Here is a 19,095-nt window from a genome sequence, read left to right as displayed (position 1 = left end):
CACACCAAGCTCTATAGTGCCCTGCACACATAACTAAAGTCACACACCCATATTTTACAATTACTCATTCTAACTAGCCAGTAGACACACAAACATATACCCATTCAGATCATAACCTCATGCAAATTCCACACTTACCTGCCCTGACCTCGGTTTTTTGGTGACAAACTCATGACACATACCTCACTTTAAGTTTTGTCTTCAACACTGAGGTAACTATTTGTCCAGTGAGGCCAGGAGACAAGCTGCAAATAGGTAGTTTTCTATAATGTCAAAGCCGCAAAAAACAGAACTAAAATTAACTTTTAAGGCAAAAATGATCATAACACAAATCCTAGCTTATCTGTAAATGCCACTAGAGATCCCACACTGATTCAAATCTGTGACCTAGTTGGAAAAAATTATGATTATTTGATCGTTTAAAGTGATTTTGGGGCTTTGCCAGAGAGTTAAAAAAAAAAAAAGGGCAACTGGTGTGGCTGCTGGGGCCGGGCAGCTGTCAGGTCATTTGGATGCACTGGGGAACAATTATTCAACTGTAGAAGGGATTCAGCTAGAAGGCAAAAGTCCAGACAGACAGATTTTATATCCTGAGCTTTGTCTGTAAAATGAATTTTTGAAGCTGTATATGAGGTATCAAAGCCTGAGAGACAGATAAAGTGTTTTACTGAAAGTAGTTGATGGGAGGGTAAAAAAAAGCAATGTTCTCTAACAAATTTCAGGAGATGTGTGTCATTATTTGTGGTAGAAAAGGGGAGAAAATCACCAATATACATCCCTCAGAATGAACACACGGTGGGCCTGCATACACTGACAAACACTGTGGTATTATTACACTAAAATAGGTGCCGGTCTAATGAGAAACCTCCCCACCTCTCTGTTTCCCCCATTATTGCTGCTTTTCACACTACCTCTCCTATACATTACGTCACCTTCGACAGGAAATGAGATGCCACAGCTCAAGGTGTTAAGAGACATTTTCTTGTGGGCTTTTATTTCAATCAGTATCCTTTTTTCCTGCCATTCAGTATTCATATGTATGTGAGTTTTCTTTTATTGTCCAGAAGAACAGAATCGATTTGGGCACACAGACAAAGAAAAAGCTTAAAACCATTTGCCTTATTTTCCCATGCAATGTTATGCAATATGAGGCTCTCTCAAGGCAACTCATGCAGTTATGTGTGGGTATATGCTGCCTCTCTGTGGTCTTTAAAATGTATTGCAGTTCTGTTTCTTTCTTGTTTTGTACACTAGATGTCAGCATTTAGGGTATGAATGTTGTGTGTGGAAGGACAGCTCTCTGTTTCAAGAAGCAGCTGTTTTAGCATCAGTCTCTGATCCAAATCCAAAAAGCGTTTCTAGGTTTTACTCAGCAAAGTTACAACTGTCACAAAGTCCCCTTCTACTGTTACATATTCCAAAACTCTGGGGATAGAAATGTGTTTATGCGAGTTAACTCTGTTTGTGTTGGTTATGTTTATATATGTTTGTGATGCAGATATGCATCCCCATGCAAAATGACAGAGTTAGAGCTTGGGACAGTCCAAAATTAATGCTTGGCCCTGTGTATGAGCTGACATGATGCACGATGTGATGAAACATAAAGGAACACAGACAAGAACTTGATATTCTGAGAAGAGAAGAAGAGTCTGATTGCTGGAACTAGATGTACACTTTTTCTGACCACATAAATATAGATAGCACAGCTGAGAAGAAGTATGTGTTTGAAAACTATCTGACATCTGCAGTGTCACATAAATTAGATGCTTTTTGTTGGTAGAAATGCATTTGGAAGACAGCATAAATAGCAAATCTAAGTAACTGAAGAGAAAAACACAAAACTGATAAAAATCTGATGAATGAAGATGGTTTCAGCTTCTCAAATATGAGGATTTGCTGCTTTTCTTTATATAATTGTAAATTGAACATCTTGGGGGATTTACACTGTTCGCCAGACAAAATGAGACATTTTCAGATGTCACCTGTAGCGTGATGGGTCTTTTTCAGTATTTTCTGACATCCATCTTTAAAAGTCACTGAAGTCCTTATACTAAGTCAAATCTGTGACCGAGTTGTAAAAATCATCATTCTTTGAGATTGTGAGATTTACCTTTTTCCCACACTGTAAGAAAAAATCCGTAGAAAAAAGGATAATGTCCTGTCAGAAAATGACCAGTACCTTTACAGACATTTCTGTTAATCCCAAACCGGAAAATTCTGTAGATTTACAGTATATCCTCTGTGCCTTAACGGACATTTCTGTTAATCCCCAAAAAATCTAAATACGGAAAAACACCTGTGAAAAATCATTACAGAAAATTCCTTCATATTAACACAGTATATTAGCCCGTATTTCTAGAAACTTTTCTAACAGTGCAGCAGACCAGTCATAATAGACTAACTGTATTTTTTTTCCATTCCTTACATAAACCCGATAAAGCTCATTCAAGTAGTTGGGATAAAATCTCATTACACTTTTAGGAATAGAAAATAACAAAACACAACCAAACCTTAACTACAAGAACCAGTCCCCAGACTTCCTGACATACAGCAGAATATTAGCATATGGGTCAAAGGCCAAGCAGTTTCCAGGAGCTACTTGTCACCCCCATACAACCACTGGGATGTTAATGTCTCCCCACAGCGGCGCAAACAGTAGCCACTGTAAAAACCAACCGTCACCTCTGACCCCTCTTCCCCTAAAGTTGCCCTTCTTTCCCGCTATTGATCCTTCAGATTCCTCTGACGTTGAGGGTAAGTGTGAGAATCCTCTTCCAGATAAAGGCATTTGAGGAGTCATTACCTGTGTGTGTGAAAACTCTCCATAAGGAGAGGGCCACTATCATTAAAGTCATATGTGTGCGGTTTAAAGGTTGCAACCATTTCTTCTGGATTCTCCCAATCCGTACAGAGATGTCAGTGTAGAGTCAACTGGATAAATGCAGGAACTCAGCTTTGACACATAAGGAGGCTGCATACATGCCAGGTAAGCAACACTCATAAATCAAGCTTAACAATGTATTATGTGAAACTTGTCATATGTTTTAGTTTGGGCTGTATTCTAATGTCTTTTAAGCCTTATTTTTTTGTTGGATATTTGATTTACTTCCCACACACCCCATTACTGTATATTTAAAGATAATAATTGCAAAATCTATCTTTTTCTTCTTTTCCAATATGTAGGTAAGTAGTGAAGTGGTAACCCTTCCTTTGACTCAAACTGAGCTTGCACATTTGAGGAAGTTGACAAAATACAGAGCTATAAAGCACTGTCATTACATCAAATAAGGACAGGCTATATTTCATCTTACAGTATGTTATTTGGGCTTTGTCCAACAAATCCAATAACAGAACTCCAAATAGATTTGATGAATTGTATTTATTTATTTATTTACAGCAGTGGTCTTTGAGACTGTGAACAGAAGTAATGTACATTTTCTGTAGTGGAATTCGGAAACATGTCATCAATTCAAAATCATGTTTACAAGCAATTCTTTTTAGAAAACATGAACAGGATCTCCAGGACCCCAAACAGAACATCAGGGTTAAAAACCAGAAAGATAATACAAATATTTAATGGATTTATTCTCATCTCAAATCCCCCATGCCTTTCAACAGATACAATGGAAGTGCTCACAATGCTGCTTATGTTCCTCACAGTTTCTGGATACTCTCATGTTTTGCAACCCGGTAAGTATAACATTAGGCCAACGTACCATTTCAAGCATCAAACTAAATCTATTTTAGTAACAGTTTTCAAGTGAAAAATGTAGTAATCTCTTACTTATTATCACGGTCCTAAAAACAGGTCATGTCGTAAACACTTCCATGCTAATTAGGTCATGAGCCTTTCAAAGGGAATGCTAACTGTTGCAATGCTAACATGTTACTCGTTTGCAACTTGATTTTGGTTTAGCATTAAGAATAACAAATGTTTTATTTTGCATAATTCTGTGACTGAAGTGAACTAAGTGGTTGCTCTCTTGTTTTGAACTGTAGGACTGACCCAGATAGCTGGGCTGGACAGAGACCACCAGTCTGACATGAGGAGTGAGCAGCTGAGAGATGTTTCCATATCAGTGAAGGAGAAAGAACACGCTGCAGAATCCACTGAGGGAAAGAAAACAGAGGAGGAACAGACGAGGGAAGGATTGACTCAAACAAAAACAGAGGAATTCTCTGTTGCTGACATAGTGACTGATTTAGATACAGATAGAGAAGTGGGGAGGAGAGAACATGGACTCAATCTTGTCACAGAATCAGAGAAAACCGAGTCAAATGAGGAGACAGTAAAAGCAATACTGAAAGGTAACACAAAAACATGGGAGGCGATAAAAACAGATGACGAGACAGATGAGCAGTTTAAGAGCAAGCAAGAAATAGTGGAAAAGGAAAGAGAGAGCAAGCTGGTTGCAGGGATTAGTCTTCATAAAGGGACTAGAGGGGAAAACATGTTAACTGTAAATCAAGAAAATGTGGAAGAGAAAAGAGGAAATGAGGAAAGAGAGAAAATAGCAGAAGAGGGTGAGATGATAAAAAATGCAAACCACAGCGAATTAGTAAGAGAAAAGGGAGATCACAAGGTTGTTAGTGATCTCACACCTCCTTTAATCACATCCTCTACTATCACTCAGTCTCAAAGTCCTCCTGGGTTTCCTCATCCTGTTCATCATCACAATGTCCCACCATCACCCACACAGGTCTCCGCTCACCCTCCCACCCCTCACGACAAAGTCAGTCCTCACTTCTCTCCGTCTGTCACTCTTCCCAATCCCACAACAATCAATTCCATCTCAGTCTCAACAGGGCTTCCTGGCGAGGGGAGGTCCGTCTTGCTGCTTGAAGATCTCCTCACTGAGGTGTTGCAGAGTCCTGGACATCTTCTCAAGCATAGTGAACTGGAAGTAAAGGGTAGCCCACATTTAGAGGATGTAATGGTCAGAAATGTATTGTTTGAACCTGCAAGGAAGGAGCTACAAACCAGCATTGTTCAACCAAAATATACGACTGAATTTATCCCCAAGGTGCAAGCAGCAACACCAAAACCCAAAGAAGCAAAGTTTATAACCAAAGATTTAAAAGAGCCAAATCCTACACTGAAATCAAATGAAAATAATCCCACGGTCGAGCTCAAACCAAACCTGACTCAGCCCACAGGCGAACCCAAAACATTTAAATGGAAGATGGAAAATGACACCACACTTGCAGTGAAGCGAAATAAAGCATCTCCTCCTCAACCACAACAGACCAGACCTTCAGTCAGACCGCGCCTGTCATCTGCCAAAACACCTTTATTAATGAAGCCAATGAAAATCAACAGAAGTAGTAAAAATAAGACAAATAAGAAGTCCAAGGAAAAGAAAATGAAAAAGGACAATAAGATCCAAAAGCCATCAGAGAAGAAGAAGAAGAAGGGCATCACGCCAACACACTTTCCTTACTTTAAGGACGACTACTGTCCTCCTGAGTGTGCCTGCTATGGAAGGTGAGACATCAACGATATTGAATTATGTAATTTAATACCTTATCAGACTTATTTATAAGTAATCTGTTAGTCTGCCTAGAGATTCACTGCTTCTATGTTCTCCAGTGTGAGTGTTTATACTGTATATTTTTAAATCAATATTTGTGTGTTTTAGACAGAACTTGTATTAGTTGGTAAGACAGAACTATCAACTTAAAAATTTAATTTTAAGCTCTAGGAAATGCTATGTGTATTTTTCACTACTTTAATAGAGTCAAATATGAACCAATTAATTGGATTCAAGGAATAGTTCAGCCTTTTGGGAAATATTTTTTTTTGCTTTCTTACAGAAAGTTAGAGTAGAAGATTGATACCACTTTCATATTTGTACAGTAAATATGAAGTTACAGCCAGCTAGCTTAGCTTAGCACAAAAGACTGAAAATAAGGAGAAACATCTAGCCTGGCTCCATCCAAAAAGTAAGCTTAATCTGTATAAAAACCAAAGTGTAAAAATGACAACTCAGCGTTTAACAACTATCCAACTACTCATTGTGGAAATAATGGTTGCAGCCCAAATGTTTTATGTTGTTATGGCACTAGTGTGTGATTAGGAGCACTGGTTTCAGAAAGGTCAGATCATTGTGCTTATTCACATTATGTATTGTTTTCCAGAGTGGTCCAGTGCTCAGACAAAGGCGTGGACAAGGTTCCTTATGGTATTCCCTATAATGCCCGCTACATCCTCCTCATGAATAACCACATCAACAGCATCCAACTCGACCTGCTCAATGAATATGTCTCTATGGAGTTCCTTGTGTTGAGCAACAATCAGCTCACAGATGGTGCCATAGAGGGGGCCTTTGAGGGGGTCCCGGCTCTGAAGCGCCTCTACCTGGATAGGAATCTCCTAGACAGCGTGCCAACTGATCTTCCAGTGTCTCTCGAAGAACTTCGTTTGGACAATAACCATCTGAGTGCGATGTCTGAGGCAGCCTGGGCCCGATGCCCCCGTCTCTTGGTTTTGAGCCTTGGCAACAACAGCCTAGGGAATGGATCTGAATCTCTGCCTAATGCAGTGCTCTCTCCTCTGTGTAACCTGCGCACTCTAAACCTGGATCACAACCAGTTAACATCGGTTCCTCTGGGCTTACCACTATCCATCAAGGAGCTCTACCTCAAAGGGAACCTCATTGAGCATTTCCGTGGAGGAGCCTTCAATGGGGTATCAGAGCTGTTGCTGTTAGATCTGAGCGCAAACAGACTGACAAACAAGGGTCTTCTCAGGGAGTCCCTTCTCAATGCAACTCACTTGGAAAGCCTCAACTTAGATGGGAACAGACTAAAACAAGTGCCACGACACCTCCCCTTGTCACTTAAAAATCTAAATCTGGAGGGCAACCTCATATCTTCCATAAAGAAAGTGGCTTTCGGCACCTTGAAAAACCTGGAACACTTGGGTTTAGCAAGGAATAAAATCTTCAAAGTGGCACCGGGGGCCTTTAGGACATTGCCTGTCTTGCACCAGTTAGACCTGTGCCACAACACCTTGCACCAGGTGCCCAGACAGCTGCCGGAGGCTCTGCACTCAGTAGCACTCAACCACAACAAGATTCAATCAGTTCCTCGTGATGCTTTCTGCTGGGGTAATAAAAGCGTTAGTCTCAGCAGGCTTGTACGAGTGCAGTTGGAACACAATTTAATTGATATGGGGAAGTTGGATGCACAGGCTTTCAGGTGCTTACGGGGATTCCAGGTGGTGCACTTCTACTGAACCTTCATAAGATAAATAGGTGTATCCCCCGAAAAATGCCCCCATGAGCCATTTGTTCAAGCAGCAAATATTACTCATGTTTATGTTTATAGCATGTAGTGGCGTACCCTCTAGTGGCCGTAGTAAATATTATGGGAGCAAAGCAGGATGTAAGGTGACAAGGTATAAGAGCGCCAAATTCCGCGTAAGGAGGGGTGGGTCAGACAAACACAGGACTCCAGGTCTGTGTCACATGCGTAACTGGAAGTGGAGTAACGTAACTGATTTTAACCCAAACCATTATCTTTCTCTAAACTTAACTAGTATTTTTGTTACCTAAACCTAACCAAGTAGTTAGTTTGTAAAAACAGCAACCATTATGTTGTCTGGGCCACGTTCAGCCCCAACAAAACGTAGCAACATGTTTTGTTTTTTTAACTGAAACGGGGGTGCATTGAAGACACTGTTGTGTGTGCAAGCGCTCTGCCTTTTTATTACCACGAGTTTACATATACATCTCTGCTGATTGGGTATCACCTGTGACAAAGCCAATAAAAGAGAGACACACCCACCAAACGAGAGAAAACATATATCTAAATAAATCTAAATACATAAAGCTTGCTTCACACCGTTTCACACCGTTCCCAGGAAACATGTCGTTTTGAGATTGAACGTGCCCAATTTCCTGCCAACACTAGGGGCGCTAATTTATAAAACTCTCCTGGGGGTCGTATTACAGGGCAGGAATAAACTACCTATATCCAAACATTGTATGGTTTGGAAGACTTGTTGAAATAATCTCTCTGGCTGCTTTTATGACTTTAATTCTCTTCCCACAGACTGTTTTCCTAAACTATAGGGTTGGAGAACAATGGTTTACTGTACATGCAACAGGAATAGACTAAGAGATCATGCCAAATTTCAATCTATTATGGAATTTTTTAAAACACTACCATTTAGATTTATTTACATTTGGTTTCCAATTACTGCAGCAACATTTGTTGAAACTTGCATGAGATCACAGACCCATTTATAATCTGGATTTGATATATTTAATACGTCCTGGTGATACAGTGAGTAGTCAGCTGCCAAAAAGCATTTATGTTTCATTTGGCAGAAATTGTATATAATATAGAAGTTATTATAGGCAGACATGAATAATTAGATTTTTTGCATCATAAAAAGAGAATTTCAGATCATTTATCTGCGCTGGCACTGTGACAAAAGAATACACATATTAATGTGGGAGTTTCTCTTTCAGGCACATTTAAAGTGTCTGCAAGATTGTTTTCATACCACAGTGACATTTATAACTTCCTGGAAGTCAGGAAATCAATAAAAAAAAACTTGTTGAAATTGCATTCTTTGGAAAACTACTTGCAGTTACATAAGTAAACCATGCATACACTATATGTGGATTGACATAGTTAATGGCGTAAGGGTTAAATACAGATATGTACATGAATTAAAGAAATAAGTTTACAAAAGAGAAAACAGAAACGCATCCGTGTCACACATACAATATTTATTTGATTAATGTAGTTGATTAAAGAAAGAGCAATGTTTTCTAACATATTAATGAATCCCTTTCAAAACAGCACACAAAAAATGCACGTTTTAAAACTTTAAAGCCAAGTGACAAAAAGACAAAACAGTGTGTTAATATTTCCCTCACATTAAATGAATAGATGGGACCCAAATTGAAAATCACAGAGGACAAGTTTTCATTTCATTTGTGAATTCAAGACTCAAGAACATTATAGAAACAGTCTGAGACCCTGAGACTTTGAGATATTTAAATGAATCTGTGTTCTTTCTTTACTAAATGGTACATTGTGTATGTGTGAGTGGGATGTATTTTGTATCATTTTGTATAGGATACTTGTTGCTGAATGTCAGGACTCAGATGTTTAAGTTTTTTTTACTTTGGAATTATTATTATATAGCTTGCGATTTTCTATTTTGTATCTGCAAGCTCCTGCAACTTTACTGGACATATGGATGTTGGTTTCTGTTAGCTATGAATGCCCTCTCTATGGACTCTACTTCTATGTTCATGCTGATTACGATGTGAGCTTATTGATTGGTATCACCTGTCCTTCACTCTAAACATTGATCAGATGCTTTGTGGGGCCTTTTTTTTAATTTTTGAAGATGACAACATGTCTTAAAACTTGCACAGAATGGAAACTCAAATATTTTGATCTTCCTAAAATAGATGTGTGCTTCCTTCTGTTACTCTGAGACAGGGAGATGTCACCATCAAACATTTCATATACATGATTTGTCCTGCTCAGTTAAATCTATCACATGTCTTCAACAATCAAGAGAGACTATGCAGTTTGTGGTTCATAATGGGGATTACTCTTATATGACTTCTTTGAACAATAAAAGCTACAACAGAACAAACTACAATAAATGTTTGTCTGAAATCATTTGCCCAACATATCCTGCAGAATTTGTAACAGCATGTTAAAGGGGAACTATGCAGTTTTTTTTTTTTAACAGCTTCAGAGTCATTGGAATGGTTATATGGTCGTCTCGCTCCCCCCTAGCGCCTGTGAGCGGAAAAACCACCCTTGCAACTTTCGGCCGGCGAGCCGCTGGCCACACCGCCAGGAAGGATCGCGTGATATCAGGTCTCGCGATATAACGAATTGCTTCACGGCACTGCACACATACGCCCATTCAGGAACCGGCTAACAAGGTAGCGATGGAGTTTTCACAATATCATGGCTGAACCAGCAACAAAGAAGCAGAAAGCTAGGAAAGCATTGTCAGAGGAACAGAGAAAGAGGAAACAGCAGACTGACCGAGCGAGGAGTCAGACACAAGTAAACACTGGAGCTGCCAAATATCTATTCCAAAGATGTAGGGGGAGCTCTATAGAGAAACCTGCGAGCAAAAAGCGATTTGCTGTTTGAGCTTTCCTCAAGCTGGGTTTTATTTGAATTTCCTTTTGTTTGTGCTAACAACCCTTGGCTGGTAAAAATGGTGGAAAAATATTCAGTTTTCTCATGCTGGTAAATGGACACCGGCCCCAAATGTTCCACTGTGGAGCATTTTCCCCATTTTCCATAAGATATCAGTCAAGGTTGCTGTTTTTCCACGGTGTTTGTGCAGCGATGATTCCCTGGAGGAGTCACATGACAACAAGAATATCATTAACTTGTCAGGACCTTTTCAATGTAAAATGTAGGAATGGCAGTTTGGAGCAATATCAAACAAATGGTGACACGATGATAACCATTAGACTAAAATGCCCCTGAAATGTATGTTATTAAATCCAGTCATTTATGCATGTTAAACAACTTTCTATAAATCTGCAAGATACACATTTATGATACAGAGGTATAAAGAGCAATAACAATGAGGAATATGAAATTATGTGATTGACTATTTCATGAATAAACAAGAAAAATACGTTGTGCCAGATGATTTTATTGCCAAGACTAACATGTGTTTATTTAGCATATACCTGTGGTAGCCCCTTGTGTTTTCTCTTACAGAGCTCCCATGCAGTTAGATCTCTGTAAACCTGCCAATATAAACAACTTAGTTAGGACATGTACATTTATTTTTAACAAAATGTCCACTAGATGGCAATACTGTATAAGTAAATACTTTTGATGTGTGCCACCTTTGTTTTTAAGTGTGTAAAATGAGACAGAAAGTATAAGGAGCTTGAATTTGGCTTTTTTTTCCAGTTACTAAATAAGAAATTGTGGCAATTAAAATGCATATGCTTCAGGAAGTTTATCTTGTGGGAGAAAATGGTATATTTAAACACTCACACTAGACTGGAAACCCAGTAAGGATAAGCACCACACACTCAAAACACACATACACAGACACACACACAGGCATGAGTCATACCATTCTCACAGAGAAGCTAAGATGTTTGTGAACTTTTTTGCAAAAACGTGAGCGTATTTGACTTAAACACAAGCCTGGAAAAATATACATAAGAATCGAGAAGAAACAGAAAGAAGGCAAATGTGGAGAAAATCCATTAGCCCACATGGAGCTGCTTATCACTTTTCTCTCTTTTTTCCTCTCTTGCTCTAATAAGTTCTCTCAGCGACGTGGCACTGCACCCATAAGGCCTGGGAAAGAGGAGCAGGAGGAGGGGGACAAGAGGGAGGGTTGGGAGAGAGGAGGAGGAGGCAGAGGAGGGGGAGGGGGAGTGAAGAAGAAGAGGCTTGAAGGAAGGGCTTGAAGGATGGATCCAGGCTCCACTGGCTCAGCGCGTGTCCAGAAGGGAAGAGCTTCAGCGGGGCAGTGAGCTCCCCAGCACCTCCCTACGGTCCAGCAGGACCCTGACCCCATATCACAACACCATATGTGTACCTGGACCCAATGGAAACTCTCCTCCCCTCTTTTTGTCTCATTTTTTCTCTCTCTCTGTCTCTTTTTTTCCTCTTGCATATTTTCTGCTTTTCACTCACTTAAGATTGTGTGTCCATACGTGTGTATACCTGTGCGCACACAGTCGTCTGGTGTTTGTGTGTGGGAGTTGCATACGTAATCATCATGTGAACTGCTCCCTTGACAGAGTCTGAACCCTGCTTGTTTAAGTAGTTTGGCAGATGGTGACTTTATTTCTGTACCTCTGTATCCTGGGCTGGATGAGGTCTGATATTTAATCTTATCCCAACAGGAGGTTCGCAGGATTAGTAGTAGTAAGGACGCTTGCTTACTGCCATTCTCTCAGTGTATCACCTGTTGGTAACACTCTTATGTAAACTTTTATTCTTTCTGGGACTTTCATTTGAAATGAAAATAATATATAAATAATATTATGAAGCAGTGCGGTCAGATATACTGCTTGAGCCAAAACCACAGCGCCATTTATCAACCATCACTATTTTTCTTGGAAGGAGATGGCACAGCTCTTAGAGGGCACGTGGTAAAGAGCATCTTGTCTTTCAGTGGGTTCTTTCTTTGCCCGACATTGATGCTTTTACAAAGAGTCTTGCTGTTTGTTCATTGTTCTCCAAACTAACATTAAAAGTAAATTCGTTTTTTTTGTAATATATTGTATTTTTTAGTTTGTAATTCCTCTGTAATGTGTACAATTCACTCATAAATACTCCAATAGATGTCAGCCGAAAATAGAAAATGCGAGCCATTTTGAGATTCTTTTATTTTCAGGCTGACCGCATTCTTACAGGAATCAGCAAAAAAAAGAGAATAGGAAGGCAAAAAAGAACAGAGGGAAAAGGATATTAAACCACACCCTACATGTGAGTCAGCCAGACAAACAGAATAATAGACAGATCTGTGACACTTTTCAGCTCTCGTTCCTCTTCTGATATTTATAAATCTTGGAGGCCTCCTTACCATGATGCCTCAGGAGCTGGAAATTTGGTTAAAAGTTCTCTATAATTTTGTTTGCATGTATCAATGGCTTGTAAACATAAATGATGGGATTTTGAGTAGCAACTGAGATACATTTAAACTTGTTTGCAAAAAATGTCATGAGCTACAGCTAGAATTTTATAGAAAACATGTAAATAGGAAGTGGATATGTTGCAATGACGATTATGATTGACAGCATGTCATTTGTGGTTGTTCTTTTTCACATAGAGTATAGCATCTGTGTCTCTCTTTTTCTCTTTCACACACTAACATGGGTCTTACTGTACTGTACTGTGAAAACCTCCCATTGACTTCTTTCAGCCCAACCCAAACCCCTAAAATCCAGCTATCTAAGCCAATTAACCTTTAACCTTAAATCCTACCCAGCCTAATCTTAACTCTAACCTTAAGACTGAACGAACTCCAAAGTTAGGTTTGACCACAATGCCCTCACTCCCCTCTGAAACTTTGCCTTAATCTCAGAAAGACATTAAAGTCCTTGTGAAGGGTTAAAATGTCTGCCTCAATCTCAAGACTGCTATTGCATGTGTGAGAGGGAGGTGGCGCTTGAGTTAGCCGAGAGACGGGGGTGAAATGGAGAAGGAAAGAAGGAACAGAGGGAGGAGAGAATGAGAGGGAGGAGGGGATAGAGAGAGAAACCATGGGAGCCAGAGGGACCTCAAGACACACACACACACACACACACACACACACACACACACACACACAGCCCATCATCTGATCGTGGTCTGGACCTGCACCGACAACACGAACACATGCAGGAGCATAACTTTTACAGATTTTGCTAGGTCATGCACAAGCACATAATGCAGAAATGGCATGCTGTGTATCATCAAATTATATAGTTTTGCATACACAAATCTACACAAACACACATGAAGACGATATCCAGTGAAGCCTCCTCACTGTCATTACACAACATGCATGCACACGTACACATATGCAATCTGTTTTTCAGGTACTCCACAAGGGGGCCTAAAGTGTTCCTCTTTTGCAGAAAGGCAGCACATCTTGCTCTAAATACTGGAACACAGTGTCAGTAGCTTCTTGTTAGACTCCTAAATACACTTTAATCAGCCGTACAGAGAAAAGAAATCATAATAATAACTGCTACTGTTAAAAAGATATATATTTATATATATATATATATATATATATATACACAATATATATATTTGTCATTGGCTATTTAGAGAAAGCAAAGAGTCCTTAGGGTGGGTTGAGGGAGACTGTAGAGATGTCACATTAGAGATCCTCCACATTGTACCACTGTATGGAATTTCCGTCTTTGCTTGCCTTTTCTAATTGTTGCTTACTTTTCTGTGGGTTGCACAATCAATGATTTAAATGTTACAGAGATTGTAAACCTCAGCCAAAGCTACCTGCCAGTCAGAGGAGACAGGCTTTAAAAATCTTGTCCAGTAACAGATAACCTTGCTTGCTTGTATGCTCAATCAAAAAATCCAAATGCAAGATTATTTGCAAGGTTAAAGGAAGTAATGAAATATAATAGTTTGATATTCATTTTCAACTCGTTTGTATTTAGGGAATAAATCTGTGAGACCTGTCAAGTTAGGAATACTACTTGGACTTGCTCACAGGGTCCATCTCAGACCAAGCTGAATATTAGTTGGTAGTTCAATTTACATAAAATATAGCCGCCAACTCTTAGTCCAAGTACATTTGATGATTGTTTATAATGAAGTAAATATCTGTTTAGCTTTCAATAGATTTTCCTGTTGTTGGTCAATTGTTTGAGACACAAACAGCAGCAGCGACTCTGCAAATAGAAATTACGGAATGTGCATGGAGCCAACGCTGGGTCTCTGTTCTCTATTCAGAAAGAGAATGACTTAGATTTGTTTCTTTCTTTGTCTAGCTGTATCAATTATGTTCAATCATGTTTTATCTTTCCATTACATCTTGCATATTTCCCCAACATTTGATTGCAGTGACCTGTAATAATTGTTGTCCAACTGCCAAGTTCTGTTTTACAGAAATCCTTGAATCATCTGCCAATAATCAGGTTCTCTTGGAACCACATCAGTCTACATCAGTTTGGTTTTGGAGCCAGAAAAAGCTCTGTCTCTTAGTTCTTTTACATTAGTTTTAAAGGATTTGTTTGCCTTCGTATTTATTTGTAAATCAAAACTTATGATAAAGTGGACAATTCCTTATGTTTATAAAGTTTATTAGACGGACAGTTTATGAAGGTGGGGACACAATCTAAATCTCTGTGTGCTACAGGTATCCATTTTGATCCCTTTGCTTTTAACCATTTACAGTATAAATAAATCTTTATGCAGATGATACTTGTCCTTTATCATGTTGCTTATTTTGGGACATTAAATCTATCTTCTTGTAATACAATGCAAAACACTCGAGATAACATGACACTGGTACTTGCTGTAAAAAAAAGTCATCCTGAATTTAATTTTCACAGATTACAATAATTTACATAACGCTACTGTAATGGCTTTTAATATTGAGAGGGCCACCAAATTGAATAAATCTAATATTGATACTGAATAATTTGATACCCTCGATTAGATACTTAAATCATAATTTACACTTTACATATATCATTTGGTCATCCTAGACTGAGAAATGTAATTATGGAAGCACATAATGGTCATTAAGATTTGAATCTTATAAGCAACAGAATACCTATAAGTGAAATGTAATCACAATTAAAATATTTGACTTTGAAATCCATCTGAATTTATGCACTGTAGTCTAAATTAGCTTCAAGGCTGTTGTCAATAATCTCTTAATTATAAAGGTTCAATAAATTAAAAAGAGCTTACATATTAATCTGTTGTTAATTCACTATGTGAGCATGTGTGACTCTTGTTTCAAAGAGTTGGTGTCTAGATTTGAAGTAAAACTGTGTACCCCTGATGTACAGATCAGGGGTTAAACCACCTCAGTAAAAATCCACCCCGTCTGTCCAGTGTAAATAGACTTCATCTTCTGCTTTGATTTGATCACCTGTCAGTCAAAGGAAGATTAACATCTTCCTGTAAATTCCTGGCTTTACACTGGCAGACCAATGAGACAGAAAAAACCCTGAAGCCTTCAGGTGTCCACCAAGCATGAACATAGTCAAAACCACATATGGGTTTTATTGGCATTCCACTTTGGGCTTGAAATGTATTTTATAGGGTTCATTAATGGACCAACTTTTAGTAACTCCTTTTTAGCAGTATTTTTTTTTTTTAATCTAATAAAATATCGTCTCTGAGGGAGTCAATTTGTGTTGAACAGTTGACACTCTGCAAGCTGTCAGCTATTCAGGTAGTCTTATACAGCTCACTTTTTTGTCCTCAACCATCTGTCTGCCCCAGGCACAGGACACTACTATAAACCAGGTCACCGCAGGAAGCACTTCCCCTGTTTTTTTCTGCTTCCTGTGTTGGCTATTACCATGGTGACACCCTTAATCAAAGTCTAGACAGGTTTGTATGGGGCAAACTAGGTCACAACAAACAAAACATTGTTCGAAGAGCCTAAAATAGTGGAATAAAGAGACAGACTTGTGAATAATAAGCATAAGGAATGTTCACTTGTGTTTTCCATGCTGTGCAGCAGACATTACCTAAGCAATCTCTCCTTGACTACCATTTTTACTGATGTATGTTTTGAATATCAATGAGCAGAAAGTAAGGCAGACAAAGCCAGTAGAGTCCTTAAAGGGGATGTAGGGAAAGAACTACTAAAAACTACTAAAAAAAGTTTATTCCAGACATTGGTTTCTGCAGCATGACATTGCATGAATCCAAAGCAAATGCATTACAAGGGCTACATACAGTAGTCAATCTGACACTGCAAATCATTTTCTGTCATCACCTAGCACTCAAATATCTGACATGAGAGTTGGCTCCACTTCCTGTTTTGCCTCTAATTTGACTGCCATAAAGTGAATTAGTAACACTGGCAACAAGATGGCAAATTAAAGGTGATTTCTTTCTCTGATCACAGCGGGTATATTACATAGCTTTATTTTCAGAAGTTGGGGAGGGATGCGACGCAGGCTAAAGAAGGTTTTCGTACAAGAGGCATGGATTGCTAGATGCTTTGATGAGACGGAGGCAAGTCTGGGCACAAGAATATGCCATACAAAGTGGAGTGGTGTGTGTGAACACTACTGTTTTACCTAGGAGACTGCCCAAAAGATTGGCATGGCTAATTAATTCCCATCAATAATTTGTGAGACTGACACATTTGCCATTTTGTAAACAAACACATGACTGACCAGCTAGATCATTCTGAATATTAACATGACAGTTACATTAGTCAGCTGCTTTTCATTGATTATAAGGTTAATCGCACATGACAGACACTCGAAAGTCGAAAAAAGGACTGGAGGACATGATGGAAATATTACGAAACAAATTACTAAACAAGTTCAATGCTGTGTCTCAATTCAGATACTTCCATTACTACACTTCCATGTAGTACACTGTGTACACATGTGCTTACTTGCATAGTGTGTGAATTTTGACAGGGGCATAGTGTTGTCTCAAATAGCACACAGCCATTATGCACTTAGCGAAAATAATTATCGTAACATTTGACCGCTTCTTCCTGTTTGGTGAATCGCAACCGGGTGTGTGCCCCCTGTTTCACACAAAGTGGAGATTCCGGCGCCGCCGAAGTGTCCTCCAGCTCCACCTACTAGTTGACCTAATAATGGCGCTAGATGAAAAGTCCAACCAAAGTTGTTACGATTCATCCTGACGGGAAAATGAATGTCTGCAGAAACTTTCATGGCAATTCATCCAATATACTTGACCACATTTCACTAAAACCTAAAAATGTTTGTTTGTAACTCCTAACTCTGTTTTTTACTTGGCATTGTAACACCAATTGCACAAATTCACCCAAGATCATGGCTACTTTGATCCTCTTTTCAAAGATCAACTACTCTTGCTGCATCAGCAGGGACTGAAGCTACTTTTGGCAACAACATAATGCACTTAACACTATATCAGGGGAAATGTTTCCAGAAAGAGGAAGATGGGAGACCGAAAACAACATATGTGTCAAATTTGTGACATGTTACTTTCATAGACACAAGTCCAAACAAGTGAGTGATGTCCCAAACTGAAAGTTATCCACTCTAACAAGTTAAAGTGGTATTTTATATGAATCTTGTTTTCACAAAAAAAAAAATCTGTGTGATTCCATGCAAATCAATGTCTCTTTAGCATCTTTTCACAATATCATTATTACAATAATACTATTTATAGAAATAAATTCTGTTCAGATAATAAAATACTACTGTTTGAACTGTTTCTAAATAGTTTATTCAAAACTCAAAATTGTTATATTTAACTAAGACCGAGCTTGTCGTATATGACAAAAAGCGGCACCTCTGATTCATAACTTAATAACTTTATAATAATAATAAGTAGAAACATACCATCTTTTGGAGCTAAAAGCTAACACTTGCCCCGTTCTGCTGATGTCTTTGGTGTCTTCATAGCCCTTACAGAAGGTTTTCTATCCAGCCTGGAAGTCCAGAGTTTTTCGGGGTTTTTGTGCAATTAATCCAAACTGTTACATCCAAGATTGATACACTTTATGTCCATAATTTATGATTTTTCAGCCGTTTATCTCAGTTGATTGCCATAACCATCCATTTTGTTTCCCATGATGCTCTGGGAGATGCTTGTTTTTGTCTTGTAAACCAATGGAAGGCAGGTCCATCACACATTACGCCCATATAAGGCCGGCAATGCATCATCAGAGGGAGAACAAAGTTCACACAATTGTTTATTGTGAGGAGAGATCACTCAAAGTCAAAATAGTAAGATGTGACCAAAGATTGTCTATTCCCGTTCTAAACCGTTCTACAGAGAAGAATGGCATTACTGTTTTGAGTTTTGGCATAAGTTTGGGCCTTTTTTGAAGAAATGTAAATAGTTTGTCCTTTATATGAGTTATAATGTTCATTAAGTTTATTTTTGCACTGGATGACTCCAAATATATAGGAGAACTGTTTTAGACAACACAAATGCTTGCATGCTAGCATTGCTGTGTGTGTGATATCAATAAATATGACATTATTATTTTTTATTTATTCATAAATGTCATGAGGGCAAAAGCGTCTGGACTGTTTTTGAAAAAAAGTAGATATTTTGTCCACTGTATAAGTTATAATGTTTATTTTTTTACAGTTTGACTCCTAATACATATGAAAACTGATTTGGACAGGAGATTGGCGTAGCTTTTATTGCTGTGTGTGTGATATCAATACATATCTGTGAGATTCAATTTCCATTTTATTTATTTATTTGTCTTTATGGTCCTACAGCCTTTTTTTTACATTCAAGTGACCTCACTACATCACAAACAGGGTTGATGATTTACAAGCATTTTTCAATTCAATTCACAAATACTGAATGTTATTTAAATCAGATATTTCATCCATGATTTGTGCAGATGCAATAGCCAAGTTTAACATCTGCCTATTTTTCTCTTGAGCAAAGGAA

At 38.6% G+C, this 19,095-nt stretch overlaps 1 protein-coding gene and 1 long non-coding RNA gene across 2 annotated transcripts; one reads left to right on the top strand and one right to left on the bottom strand.

Annotated features, from left to right (window-relative positions):
* Nucleotides 1-2,620: 2,620 nt before the first annotated feature.
* On the top strand, nt 2,621-7,237 carry LOC120553735. Its single transcript, XM_039792428.1, has 5 exons — nt 2,621-2,754; nt 2,873-2,986; nt 3,619-3,690; nt 4,000-5,485; nt 6,139-7,237. The coding sequence occupies exons 2-5, from the start codon at nt 2,980-2,982 to the stop codon at nt 7,235-7,237; spliced, it is 2,664 nt and encodes an 887-aa protein (XP_039648362.1). The 5' UTR covers nt 2,621-2,754; nt 2,873-2,979.
* Nucleotides 7,238-8,821: 1,584 nt separating this feature from the next.
* LOC120553079 lies at nt 8,822-18,240 on the bottom strand. Its single transcript, XR_005638094.1, has 3 exons — nt 18,024-18,240; nt 10,695-10,754; nt 8,822-10,349 (listed from the first exon to the last, which is right to left on the bottom strand). It is a non-coding gene; the product is annotated as an uncharacterized LOC120553079 (long non-coding RNA).
* Nucleotides 18,241-19,095: the final 855 nt, after the last annotated feature.

Source organism: Perca fluviatilis, chromosome 23 (assembly GCF_010015445.1).
Source record: "Perca fluviatilis chromosome 23, GENO_Pfluv_1.0, whole genome shotgun sequence".
Classification (NCBI taxonomy): Eukaryota; Metazoa; Chordata; class Actinopteri; order Perciformes; family Percidae; genus Perca; species Perca fluviatilis.
Note: the sequence above shows the minus strand (reverse complement) of the source record. Positions and strands in the feature narration are given on the sequence as shown.

Excerpts from the sequence above, each read along its gene's own strand:
- LOC120553735 (XM_039792428.1), top strand. Across the intron at positions 3,691-3,999 it reads CTCTCATGTTTTGCAACCCG|GACTGACCCAGATAGCTGGG; the intron begins GTAAGTATAACA and ends TTTGAACTGTAG. Across the intron at positions 5,486-6,138 it reads GAGTGTGCCTGCTATGGAAG|AGTGGTCCAGTGCTCAGACA; the intron begins GTGAGACATCAA and ends ATTGTTTTCCAG.